The sequence below is a fragment of the Taeniopygia guttata genome, chromosome 14 (assembly GCF_048771995.1).
Source record: "Taeniopygia guttata chromosome 14, bTaeGut7.mat, whole genome shotgun sequence".
Classification (NCBI taxonomy): Eukaryota; Metazoa; Chordata; class Aves; order Passeriformes; family Estrildidae; genus Taeniopygia; species Taeniopygia guttata.
In genome coordinates, this window is record NC_133039.1 from 12996644 (window position 1) to 13015862 (window position 19219).

The 19219-nt window shown below is 40.8% G+C and overlaps 1 protein-coding gene across 5 annotated transcripts in view; it reads right to left on the bottom strand.

Annotated features, from left to right (window-relative positions):
- RBFOX1 (RNA binding fox-1 homolog 1) overlaps positions 1–19219 on the bottom strand; it is a 1140648-nt gene that overhangs the window by 1018760 nt on the left and 102669 nt on the right. Inside the window, exon 1 of one of the 5 annotated variants that reach the window (XM_072935879.1) lies at positions 13795–13821. The exons of the other annotated variants lie outside the window; for them this stretch is intronic. Coding sequence (XP_072791980.1) covers positions 13795–13806 — 12 coding nt within the window. The 5' untranslated portion in view covers positions 13807–13821. Of the gene's footprint in view, positions 1–13794; positions 13822–19219 lie in introns of those variants that run through there. 5 annotated transcript variants of the gene reach the window in all.

Consider the following 19219-nt stretch of genomic DNA (forward strand, 5'->3'; position numbering starts at 1 on the left):
AATTCAGAAAAGGGAAACTACTTTAAATATTCTCACCTGCTTCCACGGAGGGAAAACTTTTCAGTGTAAATCCATTTCTCTTTTAGTGAAAAACCATCCAGTCTTTCTTTTAAATATATTTAGTGTGCTCTCCTTGTAGCACAAAGACTGCATTTGATGGCTCTAAAGGGGCTGGGCATCCATGCCCTTCTCCTGAAAAGTTTGCCTTGAACTCTGTAACCCTTCTGGGCTGGAACAAAAAGCTTCAAATCCCCAGGACTGGGTGGCCTGGTCAGTGTGTTCCTCCCCACTGTGGTATTTCTTTCCCATCAGATTGTGGCTTCCCTAACAGCAATATACCCCAGCTCTGCTCCAGGATGTCCAGACATGGAACACCCCCAGGTGTCTCCAGGCATCCAGAGAACAAGGCTCCATGCAGAGATGTCACAGCAGCAGAGTTCTCTCTCAAACTGGTGGGCAACAGTCAGTGGTGCCCTGTCGGAATCTGTGGGTATTGATGATTCTGAGATTGTACAAAGTCTCTGTCTCTCTGCCCCACTGCCAAAGCAGAAGCCATAATTCGTCTGTGCTGGTTTCAAGGTTGTTTATTCTGTTTATCTCTAACATGTTCTGCTGCCCTGCCGCAGCTCTGTCCTGCAGGGCAGCGTGTGGGGCTCTGCCCTCAGTGGGATGGTACAAACATTAAATACCAGAAACTACCTGTGCTGGATTTACAATAACGTGCCAATATCTGTCACCTACGTTGGACAGTGTGTCCCCAGCCTAAACCAACAGAAAAATGCCAACACCACAGTGAAACATGGAGGGCATGAAGAAGGAGAAAAAGGACAAGACACACCCAATTTCCTCCATCTTGTCCCCTTTGGACCCCTAATCTAGAATCCTAAAATTTTACTTTTGCACCCGTGCCACACTCAATTATTACTTATATCAAACACTCAGAGCTTGTAATTCATCCTGTAAGATTGAAAACTCTTTTCCATGGCCAGAGATCACAGACAGTGTCTCTGGGGGCTCTGTCCAGGGGGGTTCCTGACCCCTGCCAGGGTCCCAGACCTGCCAGGGCAGCCAGAGGGAAGCTCTGGATTCCTACAGTGTCCAAGGCCTTCCCAGCATTTATTGCATGAGTGATTCTGGAATTATTGAGGGGTTTCACTTCTTGTTCTACTCAGCAGTAATACCTTCCTACTGTACCCAAAGAGAAAACCAATCCCAACTCTGTCATTTAGAGCAGGGAGCACACAACACCATCCCTGCTTCACAATTCATAGTTAGCACTGGAATGTGGAGACCTTTTTATACATATATAGTGTCTTTGCATGTATTCAGCTTTATCTGGAAGACAGCATTTCACCAAATAATCAAAATATAATTTAACCAACTCTGATATATTCATGTATTTATAGAGTATAATGATTCCCCTATGATGATGCACTAGCAAAAAGGAATGTTGCCCTTTTCCATCAGATAACACTCAGTGAATCAAAGGTTACATAGAAATAAATTGGAAAATATAAAGTCACAGGAAAAAATCATTTATTTATTGGATATAAGAGAATATTTCATTTTTAAAATCCATGGTTCTGAATCCTATTTAATGCAAACTTCTCTGTGAAATCCCACTATCACAAGCCAAGGATAATGGCTGCGTGTCAGGAGCTGCCAATATACTGATTCAGTGAGTCAAGAAACAAGGATGAGATTTACTAGGAGTGATAAGCATATTAATGTTATATCATCTAAAATCATAAAAATATTCATTTTGCAGTTGAATGTGTCTAATAGCATGAGATTCCACAGTAGAAAAACAAACAGAAGCTTGGCATGGCTGTCCAAGGGCTCAAAAGATTAGAAACACAAGAGAAGAGCAACTTTAAAAAAGGGTTTATATGTTTGAGGTAAAGGAATAGAAACAACCACTATGTTCAGATGCACAGCAGAAAGAGCAGTGTAAGACATACAAGGAGCTTTTTCTAATGAGAAATTATCTTTTCCACGTGCCAAGAAGCAGCTTCAGAGTCCTGAACAATGAAGCCCTGCAAGGAGCAGGGAAAGATGTCTCCCAAAGATGAAGAATATAAGCAGTGCAAGAAACCCAAAATATTCCTTACTACTCCTGCTCATCTGAATGATGACGTATTTCCTAATCCTCCAGCAGTCCATGAAGTGGGTAAATTATTGCAGGACCTGCTGTGAAATCAAGGTGAAGAAAAAGACAAAACAAGTGGAGAGTTAAATAAATACTTTCAAAACGTAATCGCAAAGGGCACAGAGGAGCATGTCTGACATTGCCCATTATCTCCTGAGCAGAATTAGTTTAAGTTTACTGAGGCAGGAGATTTCAGTAACCTACAAGTCACTCAGGAACATTTATCTAGGAGCATTAGAAGCCAATCAGGAGCAGAATCTGCAGAGCAATGATAATCATCACGGGGGTTTGCCCTTGCACTGGAACAGCAGCAGAGATCCCCACAGATCTCAGCAAACCAACCCTGCCCTGGCTGCAGGGAGTGCTGGTACAGCCCCAGAGACATTGCAGCCGAGTCCAGATAAGAAATCAGAAGTTTGTCTCTGCTAGAAGCTCAGATAAACCCAGCTGGGATGTATTCCTGCTCCAAACAGCCTGGCAAAACCTTTCCAATGACTCCTGATTTTTACTGACCAAAGCAGAAAGAAACAACCACTACCTTCAGATGCACAGCAGAAAGAGCAGTGTAAGACACACAAGGAGCTTTTTTCTAATGGGAGATTATCTTTTCCACATGCCAAGAAAAAGCTTCAGAATTCTGAACAATGATGGAAATCTCACAGGAACATTCTCCCATGGCACCCCATCAGGAAAAAACTAGCCAAAATTTTCACTAAGTGAATTTAAAGGCAAAAGATCAGCTACAAGATGTATCCACATTATTTGTTCCCCCAGGCACAGAAATATTTCTTATGTTACAGAATTTTCAGTCAATTATTCTATTTTAAATGTATTACCTGCCTGATCACTGTTGCAGGATGCTCCTCACAGAATACACTTTTCATGTGATTCTCTGGCACTGGTTAGACATATATATAGATAGATACATATATACATATAAACAATACGTAATATTAGTTCACAAATCCAAGCACAAATATTCTGCTATAGCAGTACACCACCCACCTAGCATTGTTCTGCCCCAAAATGCTTAGACAAGTTATGATCAAGTTTCTAGGACTGAGACTTCAGAAAATAATCAATATAAGGGTATTGTTACATTACTGGGAACAATTATATGACTGTGAAGTTCACTTATTTAGAACTGGTATCTCCTATATTAATGTAAAATTAAGAAGCATTGCATGGAGTCTTTCAGAAAGAAAGACCAGAATATATTTGTCCAGTCTTTGCTATGTTACATGCATATAAATCTCCTCTGTAGAGACTGATGCTAGTCTAACATGACAGAGTCAGGACTCAAAATATAAATATTTCACTGCTGTGGAGAATTAGCTGTTTTTACAGGCTAAACAGTGGCTGCAAGCCCTCTGCTTTAGGAAACACAGCTGCCTGGTGGAGAGCACAGAGCATCATCTAGCTGTCCAGAGCATTCTCATCTTCCCTTCCTGCTGCTAGAGTCCACAACATGGACTCTAGCTCCATGGCTTTGAAATAAAAATTGATAAAGATATGTATTTGAAATATTACTACATTACACCCTGTGATTTTTGACAAGTGACCTTCCCTCAGCTCCTTTCAGAGCAGCATTCTGTGCACTGCCCAGGGCCTGGGGAGCTCCCCCAGGAGTATTGCAAGCCTAGCTTTGCTTCATTCACAGGACAATTTAACACATGCACCACCTGTTGTTTGTTAAAACTATAATACCTGAATATTAAATACCTGAATAAGTATATAATATATAATATCTGAACATTAAAATACCTCAATATGCAATATAATACCTGAATTACCTGAAACACCTGGCAATCTCTGAATGCCATTTCAACACACTCCTGCTTTTCCAAGCCACCTCCTGCCCTAAACACTTGTTGGCCTAGCACATTCCTTTTGGCATGGATAGCAAAACTACAGTTAAGTATTTCAATTTTCCTTATATACTAGCATTCATGTTATTTTTCAGGAAGGTTGATGAGGCCTGAAATAACAGGAAATTTCTTCCTTTTATTGAGGAAATACATATACATGCAAACAAAAGTGAGGAATCAATTCAAAATCCTAGGATAGCTTTCCAATAAATAAAAGTGAAATGAAAATTCAGTTGCATGCAGCTATTACAAGCTCATATAACTCTGTCAAGATAGCACTTCAGCTCCGTGTTTATTTCTGTCAGAATAATATGAGGAATGCTCTATCAGTTGGAACTGGATTACAATAAATAAGATTCAATTTAACAATAAATGGCTCGAGTCCTGAGGGCAATTTAAAATTTGTATATTTAAGAAAAATAAATCTATATCTCTCGCAAGGAAATAATACTTTGGACAGTGAGTTTATGAAGGCTACAAGCTATGAAATTATGTAGCTGCTGCTAATGTACCACAGAACCTGTCAGCTAAAGAAAAACAGCAGTAAAACATAGCAACCAGAGAGAAGGAAGGGAAATGCTCTGAGAAAGTGATGAAACATGCAGAGAATGGATGCACCAAGAATAGAAATTAAGACAAAATCCCCATATCACTTCTCCATAAGCACCCCCTTGCTCTCTGCCATCGGGGTAAGCCTGTTTCTATGGCATGCTGTGGAAACTGGAATAACAGCAGCCAAATGAGCTCCACCAGAATTTTTAGTGTCTCTGTAGTTAAGATATTGGAACTTGAAGCAAAAAGTTGTGACTGCATTCACAATGAGTGAGGACATCCCACCCCAAGCTCATGCACAGCTCTGACAGCCACAAGTCGAGCTGGTCTGCTCTGACAGCACCAGCAGAAAAGGCTGAATATTTGTTTCAAATAAACGTGGGCTATGCTGCAGGCCCTGTCTGCCTAGGGCTGAAATTCAGCATTGGGCAGGACAGCACCACAACTTCAGCATTGGAAAATTCAGCATTGGGCAGGACAACAGCACAACTTCCAGTCCCTGCAAACCTCTCTATCTCTGCATGCCCCCAGGGAATAGCTGAAATTCAAACAGCTGCAGATGTAGATGAACAAAGTATGTTTTAGATCTCCTGTTGCTTGTCCAAGCGTCCCCCCACCCACAGCAGGTACATTCCAGCAGCCAGCACTGGCTCCTGGTGTTTTGATCCATTTCAAACACAGACCCAGCTCCCTGGTTATTTACTAAAGATGAATTTACATGGGAAGTTGCTCTACCTGGGATCTGCCCTGTTATCTGGAGCTTACTGGTTCTTAAATTAGAGTTATTTGATTATAAATCAAATGGCAACTAGTTAAAAAATAACCCCAGCAGTAAGAGCTCAGTGTTTGGCAGGAGTAATGGCTGTGCCTGTCAGTAAAATAAACACAGAGCCAAAAACTAATGTCCCAAAGAAAACTATTTTCTTTACATGTGATGAAGCATCCATTAATAACAGCTTGTAAATAACATCTCTGTAATAAAGGGGGACTGGACTTTCTTGCTGCACGTCCAGAGGAACAGTGGATTTTGGCACATTTCGTATTTTGGCCTTCACTCCTTCAGTCCTCAGGCACTGAGGAAGCAATGGAAAAGAGATTATAGTCTTAAAGGAAAAGAATCCTGCATGCAGATTGTGGGGCTTGATACCAGAAGCCGTAATACCTCTTTATATTCAGAAAAGTACTGATAAGCACTGCAACTCCACTGTTCACAGCGCAGCTGCCTGCAGGTGAAAACATGAATTTAATGCTAAGCCTACATTACATTTTTAGTCTTTGAACACCTAGGGCTGTGCAGAGAGCAGCTCCATCTTCCCAGTTCTGCTCTCACTGCAGGGAAAGCTGAGATCAGAATCCTCCCCACTCTGCCTGTGTGGCTGGGGGAGGAGGGGGGATGAGGGACAGATAAAACCTGCAGAACTGAGTCCCCAGCAGGACAGGACTAACACCAAAACACTGACCAGAGCAGTGATGGTGGCTCCCTCTACCCCCGAGTTCATCCAACATGGAATGCTGAGAGCCAAACACTGATCAGAGGTGTTCTAGCCTTATTTTTAGGCCCCTAGAACCCTTTCCATGTCCTTAGTCGTGGAATTGAAAATCACTATGAAAATTGAGAAGCCTTTCGGGGTTTTTCTGATTCACAACTAATATTTTCAGGGTGAAAATTTCTTGTGTTTTAAACAGCCCATGTTTATATCTCTGAAATTCCTCGGCAATACAACATGCACATTTTACAAAAACTCAGAGCAGCAATCCAAAGACAGTGTTAAGAAGACTTCTATAAACACTGAGGTTTTCCTCCTTGCAAATTAGACTGACAAAATCCCAGACAAGGCCCAGCCTAAGAGTTTCTAAGAGTCAAACCTTGGCTTCACTGTCATTCCATCATTGCCCTGAATCTCTTTTTAAATAGCAGCTATGCTTAAGCCTGGAAACAGTGAGAAGTGAATCTTCCTCCCAGAACATTTTGTGCTTTCTTGCCAAGTCACCCTGTGAATGTGCTTAACTACAGCTTACAAGTCAATTGGTGCAGTGGTTCCATCTGACACCCATCACTCATCCTGTCCTGCCCACAGCCCAGGCAGGCTGCCTGCAAAATGCCTCCTCAGTCCTTCAGGCATTGCCTCCACCAAACAGAAACGGACTAATAGCAATGCCAAGTTGTCACTCTGCATTTATCAACAAAAGGAAATAATTTTTACGAAAATAATAATAAGCTCTCCTCACAGTACTAACACTAAATGACCTGAAAGACTTTCCTAAGGGACTGAAGGCACAGAACAAAGTTTCATTTCATCTTCACAGATCTGACAGCTCAATTTCCCAAGCTCCCAGGGACCTTCAGCAGTGCTAAACAGAGGCAGTAACAAATGTCAGTGTTTACTCTGAGATCTCTTTGTTAAAGCTCTCTGTACTCAGCAGTCTTTAATAACCCTCTTTAGGCACATGTTCTGCATAAAGCAATCAGGAGTGACTCAGCACAGTGCGTCTGCTGTGGCTAAACAGGATGGAGTTGCACTGTTTAACTACCACAAATAATCATATTCCCTAACAAGACCCTTCTCCTATCCTGGCAAGGAAATCAGCTTTGTTTTCACCTAGCACAAGCCCAGTGCTTGGCTTTTGCTTTGCCAGCTGCAGTCCCAGGCACAGCCTCATGTTCTCATCACTTACTTGGGGCTGAGCTGCTGCTCAGAGCAGGAGGGGCAGAAACACCCCAGAGCAGGGTGAGAGAACAGGAGCTGTGAGACAGGAGTGTGCTCATTTCACCAACACATCACTCACACTGCCCAGCCCAGGGCAGGCTCCTGACCCACGAGGTGCCCCAGGATCATTACAGAGGCGTCCTGGTGAGTGCAGAATTCTCAGTGCTGAAGTTGTGGTGCTGTCCTGCCCAATGCTGAATTTTCAGTGCTGAAGTTGTGGTGCTGTCCTGCCCAATGCTGAATTTTCAGTGCTGAAGTTGTGGTGCTGTCCTGCCCAATGCTGAATTTTCAGTGCTGAAGTTGTGGTGCTGTCCTGCCCAATGCTGAATTTTCAGTGCTGAAGTTGTGGTGCTGTCCTGCCCAATGCTGAATTTTCAGTGCTGAAGTTGTGGTGCTGTCCTGCCCAATGCTGAATTTTCAGTGCTGAAGTTGTGGTGCTGTCCTGCCCAATGCTGAATTTCAGCCCTAGGCAGACAGGGCCTGCAGCATAGCCCACATTTATTTGAAACAAATATTCAACAAAAACCACTGCTTTGGTGCAAAGCTCACAATAACTTTTTCCTCAGAACTAACTGATTGTCCAGAGTTTTCAAAAGCTGGCTCTACATTACAGATGCTGAGGAGTTTAACAGTGCAATGGGCAACAGGAGTTTCCTGCACCTAGTTTACAATTAGAGGTTTTCTTTTTTAATTAAAAAGCAAACAAACCTTGAATTTCCAGATCGAGACTTAACTGAGCTGACTTGAATTTCATTATTTAATGAAAATAAATAACCAGGAAAATATCGGGGGGGGGGGGGGGGGGGTTTACTGCCATTGAAAACAATGTTTTTGATTAACTGTTTTCCTTTGATAGTACATTTGACCAAGAACTTCTTTCTGAACACTGCAATATTCACAAAGATAAATAAATGGGATCAAAGAAAATAAAATAGGAACCAGAAGAATAACACAGTTAATTAACTTCAAAAAAGCAGGATATACAACTCAAGTCATTCCTTAGGGCCATCCATCTAACCTGGTTTTAAAAGCCTTCAGTTATGAAAACTCCACTTTCCCCAATGCATTTATTCCATTTCTTTTAGAAAGCTTTTCTTAATGCCAAATCTCAGTCTCTTTTGCTACAATTTAAGCCCATTACCATTTGCTCTTTTCCCCTTGGATCTGCATTATCATCATTACCTGAGTCTCTGCAGCAACTTTTTCCTGCATCTAAAGACTGCCAGTAGAGCTTCAGAGGTTTTCCTCTTCCTTAATCTCAGCAACCCCTTATTTTTCAGTCTTAACTCACACACATTAATACAATGAATAAAAGTTGCTATTTTACATAAGTTTGGGCAGACAATGCGCAATGCGTGACAAGAATTGAAGGTGAGGCTGAATGTGAAAGATCTTGAATTTTTCAACAATTTTGGAAAGTGGTGTAGCACCTGAATCATAAATATCCATAGACAGATTTGCACATATATTTACAGAGCTCTTTGCTTTGGGGATATTTTAGCTTTGGTAGATCAAACCTTAAAGGATTTCCATATCTATTTATTTCTAACCACATGTACATCTAGGCAAGCCAGCTCTCAGGACTAGAGAATTGTTCCTGAGTGAAACTGGTAATTTCAAAACTCCCAAAGATGAGCTTTATTCAGCTTTCAGGAGCTGGTTATTTAATTCAAGCCTGGAAAGCACAACCACAGATGGCAGCTTTTGGCTCTAGCACCAAACTCCCAGTTGCAGCTCCCTTCAGATGCAGAATTTTCAGCTAGCCCATAAAACCAGAGACAGCTGTGAAATTTAGAATGTGGTCAGTCTTTCAGATTATCAACTCCCAGTGTAGTTTGTTACTCCCAGCCCTGTGTTTGGAGATCCTGGGTTGTCCTGAATCCAGGATCTCTGAGCCACAGGGATTCTCTGAGTGAAGGACACAGGAAAACCCTTCTTGCATGTTCCAATGTCAAGTTCCTCATTCCCACTCTACTCTGGGAACTCTGTTCCACTCCTAGCAAATAAGCACTGCTGCTGATACAGATGGAAATACACTCACACCGGTGCAGATGGGGTTTATTTGTAGAAATATCTCTCTAAACATAATTAACAACTTATGGCAGCAAAGAGCAAACACATTATTTGTCCTTTTTTTTTTTTTTTTTTTTTACTTTGAACCCAGAAATAGCAACCCAGCAGGAAAAATACTTGAGTCAAATGAGCTAATGAGGAGACTATTCCTGTATAATGAGATCCAGAGAAGTCTGTACTTGCCTTGTTCTATTCATAGTTTCTGCAGTTATTACTCTGCTATTTGGACTCCACACACACCTGATCTCTACCTACCAACACCTCTATTCCTAAAGTTTTATCTCTGGAAGAGCAGCAGATGTTAAACACCAGGCTGGCAGTTACAGAGTTCTTCAGCTACTTCTGAAGCCTGATAAACAAAGTCACTGGAGATTTAGAGCATGGAAAAGAAATCTGAGAACTAAAATGAAATATACTTCAAATTATGGATTTGTTTCCTAACTGTCTTTTCCAGCCCAACAAAATTAGATATGTCCCATAGCAGACTCATCACCACCTTCTTACAGGTATTCTTGCCAAATATATTTTAATTTTATGTTCATTAGTAGCACAGTTTGAGAAAAACAATATCCTTGACATTTGCCATGCCATAACAACAAAAAAAATTTCATTTGTTGCACGATGAATACTTTTACCTATTTAATCATCATCTTGGAAAAGATTTCGTTGGTTGGAAGTGAAAACCAGCCATTTCTCCTGCTCAGGTGTCTCCTGAGGCAGCAGGTGCTGCAGTGAAGCTGTGCCAGGCAGCAGCAAAGTCACCTGAAGAGTGGCTGAGCTGCCCTGGTACAGCGATGCCCAGGAGCTGGGGACACAAACCTGGGCTCCACTGTGCTTGGCACAGATCTTTGCCTTGGATCTTCTCAGCACAAAGGGAAACAGACAGCAGGTAGAATAATGAGCTTGGGAAAACAATAGAGAGACTAAATCTGGTAAAACAAGCATCTGCTAGAGCACAGCAGCTGCCCAGCCACGCCACGAGTGCTGCCAGTGTCACGGCAGAGTTCAGCTCTCACTTGGTGCTCACTGATCATTTCTTTAAAAACAAAATAATGTCCTCCTGTCTTACAAAAGGAAAAAATGCAAATTAATACACAGTTTCAAGCAATATAGACAAGAGATTTGAGATCCATTTGATGATTTATGTGGTGAGGGATAAAGATCTGTAGCTGAAGTAAAGAGGAAGAACGAAGCATGGGAAAATGCTCTTAAAAGGCAGCATTCACATTCCTAGGCACTACCTGGATGGACCTGGCTTTAGTAAGTGGGTCAGGGCCCCCAGGTCACAGTGATCCTTGTATTTAATGTGGTTTATTTCTCACAGAATTCCAGGCTGTTTGGTGGAAGAAACACCAAAATGCCATTGCAGATGAACTGCAAAGGGCTACTGGGGACAGATGCCCTCTTCCAGCCCCAGGTGGGCAGGATGGGGCCACTGGCAGCTGGGAAGGTGATTAAATTGATTTGGAATCCACAGAATTGACAGCTGTACTTCTGCTGTGGCACATGAGACAGGCTGGGGCTGGAGCCCTGCAGAACCACCAGGCTCTGTTTGCCCATGGCCTCCAGGAGAGTGACCAACAGGACACACACAGGACCTGAGGGACAATGGCCACAGTCCAGAAAACACTAACAGCTAAACTCATCTGCCAGTACACTAAACTAAAAAAAAGTGAGAAATTATTAGAAAATTCTTTGGAATTTGGAGTTAATACAGACCTTTCTACCTTCCTGGATGAAGAATCTCAGGATATTTCACTCCTTATTTAACAGGAGCTGCATCAACTGAACATGGTCAGGGGGAAAAGCCTGGGCAGGGCTTTAGTGATCCTTTAGTGGGACACACAACTTCTGTGCCAAGAGAATAAAAGAAACCAACATCTAAATCATGTTCTTACAAAGCCATACCTGCCTTTTTCATGTTTTTATTAAAGAAAGCTTCATTTTTTCCTGACTTTTTCTATTCCACAACTGCAGGGGGCCATGCTGCTGCATGCCATGCATCATAAATAGATTATTCATCCCTACACATACTCAGCTTCTTAAATGGCATCTGCAGCCTGCCAGGCTGATGGAAATGGAGCTCCTTAGGAACAATTAGGTCTTCTAGAAATATTGAGGACATTTTAAAATCTTTTTTATTTAGCTTCTGATATTTCCATCAGGGCCATAAAATCTATCAGGTAAATAGGTCTTTAGAATTATCATTATTCAACCACACATTAGTGGTTCCTAATGACTCCAAAGATGCTGTTCCACTCCACTGAACAGGCTCTTGTGGCATATTGATATGCACAGGAAAATGCATGCAAAATGTGTATTTACCTATTTTGATTGCTGACTGCTTGCAGAGTTAAAAGACCATTTAATATGTTTCCTAAAATAATTAAAAAGGCATAATTAGGGCAAATTTAAGAGTAACCATTTTTAAATGGGCACATTAAGTAAAATTGTTTTCACTGTCCCAAAATCCTTTGCTAAATATGAGCAGTACTTTTATAAACAGGCACAAGCTATAATTCCTTTTTCTTTGTCATAGCCTAGCAACAGGACACAAAATTCCCTCTGAACTACAACTAATGAGGACATCAATTCTATTTTTGCAGACATTTGGGCAGCCTGGTTTAGCTGACCAGTGGGAGCACACGGACAACCCAAACAGAAGCAATTGCTGCCTGTCCTCAGCACCAATAAATGAAGTCAGAAGAAATGACAAGCTCCTCAGATTGAAAGCAAACTACAGCTTTGTTCCCAGAGGGGCTGAATAAAATAGATTCTAAAGAAAAGAGAGAGAAATTTCATTTTTTCATAGCAGTAATATATTTTTTGCTGGCATGTGATCCGTGTCAACCACATTCACAGGGAACCACTGGAGAGCTCTCAGGAAGAGAAACACTGAGAGCTGATGAGGAATTTCCCATCCTGCCATCAAATATTTGTTTGAATTCCAGTCCAGTGTGCCTACAAGTATGGGGAGAGGTGCAGGAAAAGGTCAGTAACACCAAAAAATAATCATCTAATGGACAGTAATTATTGTATTAGGCAAATCCTGTTTTCAATCATTTTCCCAAGTCAATAACTGTCTAACTCTGCCCAGATTCACAATGCAGAGGTTCAGCCTGCATTTGGAACAGATGGCATTGCCAATTATTTGCCTGCAATGACAATGGCTGCACAGACGTGCCACAAAGTCAAAGCAATGCACACTCCTAGTTCTGCCATTAACCATAAATCACACTGCAGTCTGACCTGCTGAAATGCCACCATTCTATTTTATAAGGTGCTCAATAGCCAAAAAAAATTTATTAAAAAACATACATGTGGAGAATATTTTGCATAATACATACATTAATAGTTGTAATTATTATATAATATATAGTTGATATTTACATTAATATTTTTATATATAATTGCACACTCAATATATTAACAGATACTACAATTAGATAAATGCAGAATATAGTTTTGTACAATAGAGACCAAAACTCAAGATTCAGGGTTTGTTCAAATGGAACACTGAAACACCTTTAGGAAGCTACCCTGAACTTTTTGCCCAGAATGAACTTTCAATCCAAGTGTCCTTTCCAACCAGCTCTAATGGTAACTCACTATACTACATCTGCATGGAAAACATCTTGAAATTTCTGAAAGATCCTGTAGCCAAAATCGTATGGCCCAATCGTCACAAAACCCCCACTGTGTAAGTGAAAAGAGATCCATGAAGTTTGGTAAACGGGAGGATTTGGCACTCAGGTGATTAATAAAGACATCAGGAGAACACATGAAACTTTAAAACTCAGTCTCCTGCTTATTGATGGGTGAAGCTAGAGAGGCCCTGCAGCAGAATTATCTTTATATGATCTCAATCTGTTTTCCATTGATTTTTCTTACACAGCAGTAAGTTTTGATTAACTTTAGAAGCAGCAATGACTACTTCAAAATGCCCAGAATTGATCAGACATAAGGATTTCCTGTTAAGTAGAAATTAAAAAAAATATTTCTTCCAATATCACAATTAAGAAATGCCTCTTTGCAAAAGTATAAATGAAAAGGCTGCCGTGTTACTATGGCCATTCTGTTGACTTGGAAGGTCATTAGGACATCTGCCAAAAAGGTGAATTAATCACAGGAAGAAGTTTTTCCAGGTTAACATAGCACTGCACTAGGAATCCTTTGGTGACTGCTCAGCTCAGCTTGTTACAGGTACCAGAAGATATCACACTCACAGGAACTGAAAATATAAAATACTTGCAATAATGCAATACAGCAAAATAAACAAAGCCACACTTGTAAGTACAGCCTTTGAAATAAAAGCTGCCAGAGTAGCAGCTGAACATTTCAGTGCTGTGTTATTGCTATTGACAACCATCTGCAAAAAGCTCTTTTGTCAGGTCTGATAGGTACCTGGGTTTGGATTCTAGAATTGCCTCCTGCTTTAACTTACCTTCTTCTTCATGAATTTCCACAACTGGAAGCACAGTGGACTCTCACCTAAAGCTTCCCACCTTGTAAATGGAGCAAGAGCAGATTTGTTTTCCTCAAGGTTTTGCTGACACCCTCTGAAATCTGCAGTTCTGTGATAACAGTTCTCTTCTACTTCTCAGATACAGATCTGAACTGACAGTGCAACATCCCAAGATCAGCAGATCAGTGGAGCTGCTCGAGTCATTAACTGTTCTAAGGTTTGTACAGCTGAGTTAATCACACAAACTCTTCTAAAGGCAAATTTTACATTCCTGAACTCTGGTAGGAAAGTAATAAATAGACTGGCTGTCACCTCCATGCAGTTCAACTTCCAGAACACCTCCACTTTCCACAGTGCCTCTCTAAAATAACCTTTTCCTCCTCCAGCCTGATGGGAAGCACGAATTTGGGATATTTTTCCAGACATGCTTGTTCAATACTCTGCTGTTACATTCCAGATCATTGTAACTCACAATTTCCTCTATCTCCTCAGCATTTCATATTGTAAAGCATTACAATCTCTTCCATAATGTTATCTAAAAATAACAACATCAGGCTGGCAGAAAAATCCACTGCAGAAATTTCACACCATTTCAAAGCAGTCAACAGGGAATCTCCAACAGGGATGCACTCTGGGTAGTGAATGATGTGTATCTGGAGAGAAATATTGTGCAATCGATGCTAGAGATCAATCACTTTAAAGAAATACAGTCATTTGGGACAGTCTCTTTTCCAGGGCAGAAAGCAACTCTGCTGGAAAACCACTTTGTGCACAATGTACATTCATATGCAGAAGTTCATTTATAATATATCTCAGGAGATGCTGTAGCTTGCATGCAGTTATTTAAATAGTTTGGGGACTTGGCAAGAGAGATTTACTCTCACTCTCCACACATTTTATTATGGAAGGTTTATCATCAATATTAAAGTTTAATTCCCCCAAAGCAGTGCATTAATACATTCATAAGCTTTAATACCTGGAGCTCTGTGCCCACCTTCATCATATATTGAACACAATTGTCAAACAGCAGCTCCACACTTTGCCATCCTTCTTTTTCATTTGAAAGGGATTTCAGAAATATTTCAAAAGCACAGGGTCATTTTGATGCCCTACATTTTGCCTAATTTTAAATGTCTGCCATGCAGAAAATTGAGTTTTATGGTTTTCAGAGTAAAAAACAAAGACTGCTGACCCCCAGCTCTCACAGCTCGTTCTTTTCAATCAATTTTGCTAATCACACACGGACCTTTTGCTACATTTATTATTTATTGATTTGCCCCTAAATCCTGCTCTACAGTTTACCCATAATCATTTGGGGCTTATGCCCTTTCAATATTTAAAAGTCAACTTATTGTAATAAACTTAACAGTGGAAGTTATTTTCCATTAAAAATCCATCCACTATTCAAAATTCTGCAACTGCTTCCAACAGGCCAGTGTCTGTCCTGTGCTTCTCCTGCATTCTGAGGTACTGCAGGAGAAAATCCTGGGTCTTATTAAACAGCTCATTAGCATGATGGCACAAAAAAACATTTTTCCTTATGTGCTCTGAGCAGAGAGGAAGTGGCAACCAAGAACAGCCAACACGTGAAAAGAGCAAGGAAGGGCATTAAAAATAAAAGAGGAGACTGATTTAATTACAATGAAAGAAAGCAAACAGCACACTTATTACAGGAGGAAAAATAAAAGTACTCTCAGAGGTATTATCATTTGGCAGAATTGCTGCTGCTCCTTCCTGACACCATGGCACACACAGGGGGAAAAGGGGAATTCAGAGAGCATCAGGAGAGCTTTAAAATTGGCTTTTGGTATCTGAGACCATACACACCGAGAACCAACACAGCCACAAACCCCACAGCTGCCAGTGAGTGAAACCTTAATTCAATATGTAATTTAATTTGGCTTCTGCTGCCTATAATTGCTTCCATCTTCAAGAACAGCTGGCAGGCACCAAGACAAAATGCACACTCAGGACAGCAGGAGGGAGGGGTTTAATTAATTTTTTAAATTGTTCTATTTTATTTAGCTTTTGCTGCCATCTACAGTAATCATCACAAATCTGCACAAGGACCAGGAACAGCACCAAAGCCACAAAATAAACCTGCAGCACAGTAACAAGCTGAGCTAGACACACACCAGGGGACTTCCACTGTCACTGCAAGATCTAATAAACCTTCCTTTCAGATAAACTTTCTGCCTCAGCTGGGGCCCAAAAATTCATTTACAGCTATTTGTCGGCTCTGTAAGTGAATTAACTCATCCACATAGCTCCCAGACACAAGCACAGACTTCCTGAGTCTGTGTGCATCCACGAGGCAGCAGTGCTGACCGAAGTTTGAATTTCTCTCTGTGAGATTGGAACACTGACCGGCTCAATTCAGAGCCTCATTTTTCCATATGGCCACACCATAAAAATGTGGACACCATAAGGTGTCAGTTTGCTAATTTGCTCCCACAGAGCTTTATGTAAGCAAAATATTTTTCACTTGTTATCGTAATTAATGGAATTTTTTTACATTCCAGAGTAATGCTGCACATCTTCAGAAACCATCCATCTAATGAAGGCTAGCTGTGGCACAAAGCAAAATGCACAGGGCATGCTGGAAATGGCAGCAGGATGAGACAAAACACCCCAAACAAGAATGCAGCATCTGCTTTAATGGTAATTTTAACTTACAATGAAGTCATTTGAAGGCATTACACCTCAGACCCTAGGTTAACTTTTCAGTAACTAATGTCTGATTTCCAGTTCCAAGGTCTGATCAGGGCCTCACTGGGATTTTGATCTCAGCTTTGTCAGTGCTATGTAGCAGCATCTGAACCAGCACGAACACTAAAATCCAGTTTCTAAATAGATTGATTCTAATATTTTCTTTTTTTTTCCCTTCGGTGATTAGTATTTTTTGTTTTGGGGAATTTCTGCTCCTCCCACAGTCTGCAGACTCCTGCTGCCTCCTGCATGACAGCACTGTGTGATTGTGAGCCTCGGCCGGCTCCCTGACAGTAACACACAGGTGCATTCTCAGCTCCACAGCTCACTCAGAGACGGGCTCTAATGCCACTTTACACCATCCTTACTCCACTGAGTAAGACCAGGCTTAAACTCAGAGTTAGCACAGCAGTGGAGAGCACGATTATCACCTTGTCAGAGTTGTCTACTGAGTATCTTTGAAATCCAGTATTCTCAGATGAACCTTAAAAAAAGTTACCCAAGGAAGACACTACTGGGAACCCAATTTTCTCCACTTTTTCAGCTCTTTGGCAAAGATTCAATCTTATCTAATATGAGTACAGAAAATATTTCTGATGATTCAACAAAGCCAGCCAAACCTTTTTTTTATTCATTACTTTCATAACTCTGTATTAGGTAGTTAATTATTTGGGTTTTTTTAGAAGGCTAAAGCATCACCATATTTATTTAAATTTCTGCCATAACACAATCCACTGAACAACATGCACTTATCAGCTAGATGGTGAAACCCAGTTTAAGCCATAACAAAATCTTCTGAGGATCAGCAAATTTGGTGTCAAATCAAACATCATTTCTAGCTACATTTTGGTACACATGGGGACCATTAACTAGATGAGATTTTGAGCAGAAGTCAAACCCGGACTGTTTTTGTAGGGTTTTTTTCTCTATTTCTGATTGCTAGAAACCATGGTAACATCAGGTATGGTTTCTCCTACTTCCTAATCCAAGGAAGGAGAAGTGCTCACAGCAGTGATAAAACCCAGACCAGTTTCAGAGTTTCATTTCTACCTTTCCTTCTTCCAGCATCATTCAATTGCCTTCAACAACCTGTTAATAAAGGTGCTTGCATGCCAGCAATCAGAATATTGCAAATATTAAAAGATCTGTGATATAGTTTCCCTTCTCCTTATATAAGGCAACATGTAAAACCAATAAAGAGAAAATAAACCTGAAAAAAGAGTCTCGGAAAGCATGTGTTCTGGAGATCAAAGAGGTGAATTCTTGACTACACAAAATGCCATAAAACTAATTCCTTCAGGATTAGGATATGTCCAACTCTTCTCCTTTGCATAAAATATGCACTCTGAATTTTTTGCACAACTGCTGGAAGTCAATCTCAGAATTGATCCTGAAGTGCTTTTCCCTGCTTGTCATGCACATGGCATCCACGAGGGCACAGGCTGCCCTCAAGCCAAGGAACTGTGCTGCCAACAGCTTGCTACAGCTCAGACACAAAACCTTCTAACCCAGCAGACAAACTTTCCTCAAATAAGCTTCTTATAGACAAGCCATGAGGTTTTTTTTTTTGGTTTTTTAATTCATTGAAGTTTTATTAATAGAGCTGAAATCTGTAGGCTAAAAAAACCCATGCAATAAATACACCAAAGATGTTTAGGGTCTGATCTGTTTGCTCAGTTTTGCCTGTGCATATTTTAGGGACCGTATATCTATTTATTTAAGAGTTCCATCATTAAAATGTAACATGAACTAGGGAAAATAGCTTCAAAGCTTAAAAAAAATAAAGTTTATATTGTACAACACTTACTCTATGTCAGTCTGTGAACCCAGTGGGAAACAAGGTTTACCAAATTAGATTTGAAAAGTAACATGAGTCCTTTTAGAAAACCACTGAGTACCTCTGCAGTCCAAAGGACAGGCAAAAGTTCTGTCCAAACTGTTTCTAAACACTCTCACCATTCTATAGGGTAAACTATTTCCCAATTCAAAAAATTATTCTTACACGTCAAGTGAGAAATTGGCATGAATGAAAGGTGCAATTGCTTACAGTATTAATAATTCTTTTTTAAATGCAGCATTATTTCACAACTGCATGGGTGAGGTGGGCAGATTTCTTTGTTACACCAGTGTCGTCTGTAGCTGGTTGTGGTCATGATTAACACCATTATTGAAGCAGGAATAACTACTGATAGCAAAGCAAAATTGATAGCTTTGGAAGTGCAAAACCTTGTCTTTATTCCCTTTGGTTTTTTGATAAAGCAGCAATTCCTGCAGGAACCAAATAGCAGTGCTCAGAGGAATTCATATTCTGTACAAACTCCATCAGCCACTGAGCATTGCTCCAGTTACAGCCTCCAGTCAATGTGCTGAACATTTCAGATTTTAAATAACATGAGAACAGGCATCCTTAGCAGCCTCTGCTTGATCCTGGAATACATGGGGGTGGAAGAGTGGCAGGTTTAATCTGGGTTCACCAGTGCTCCCCAAGAGCAGCAGCTCCCTGCTCAGGGCAGCACCTGAGGAAAGCCAGGAGAGCACAAAAATCCTTCAGGCAGGTGCCTACAAAAGCATTCCCACTATTCCCTGGGAAATCAGACATGATGTAGCAGAGTGCCACTTTCCACAGCCTGCACTGCAAATGGTTTGGGGAATTTTAGCCCATCACCTGCATCATTAAATCTCAAACACAGATAAG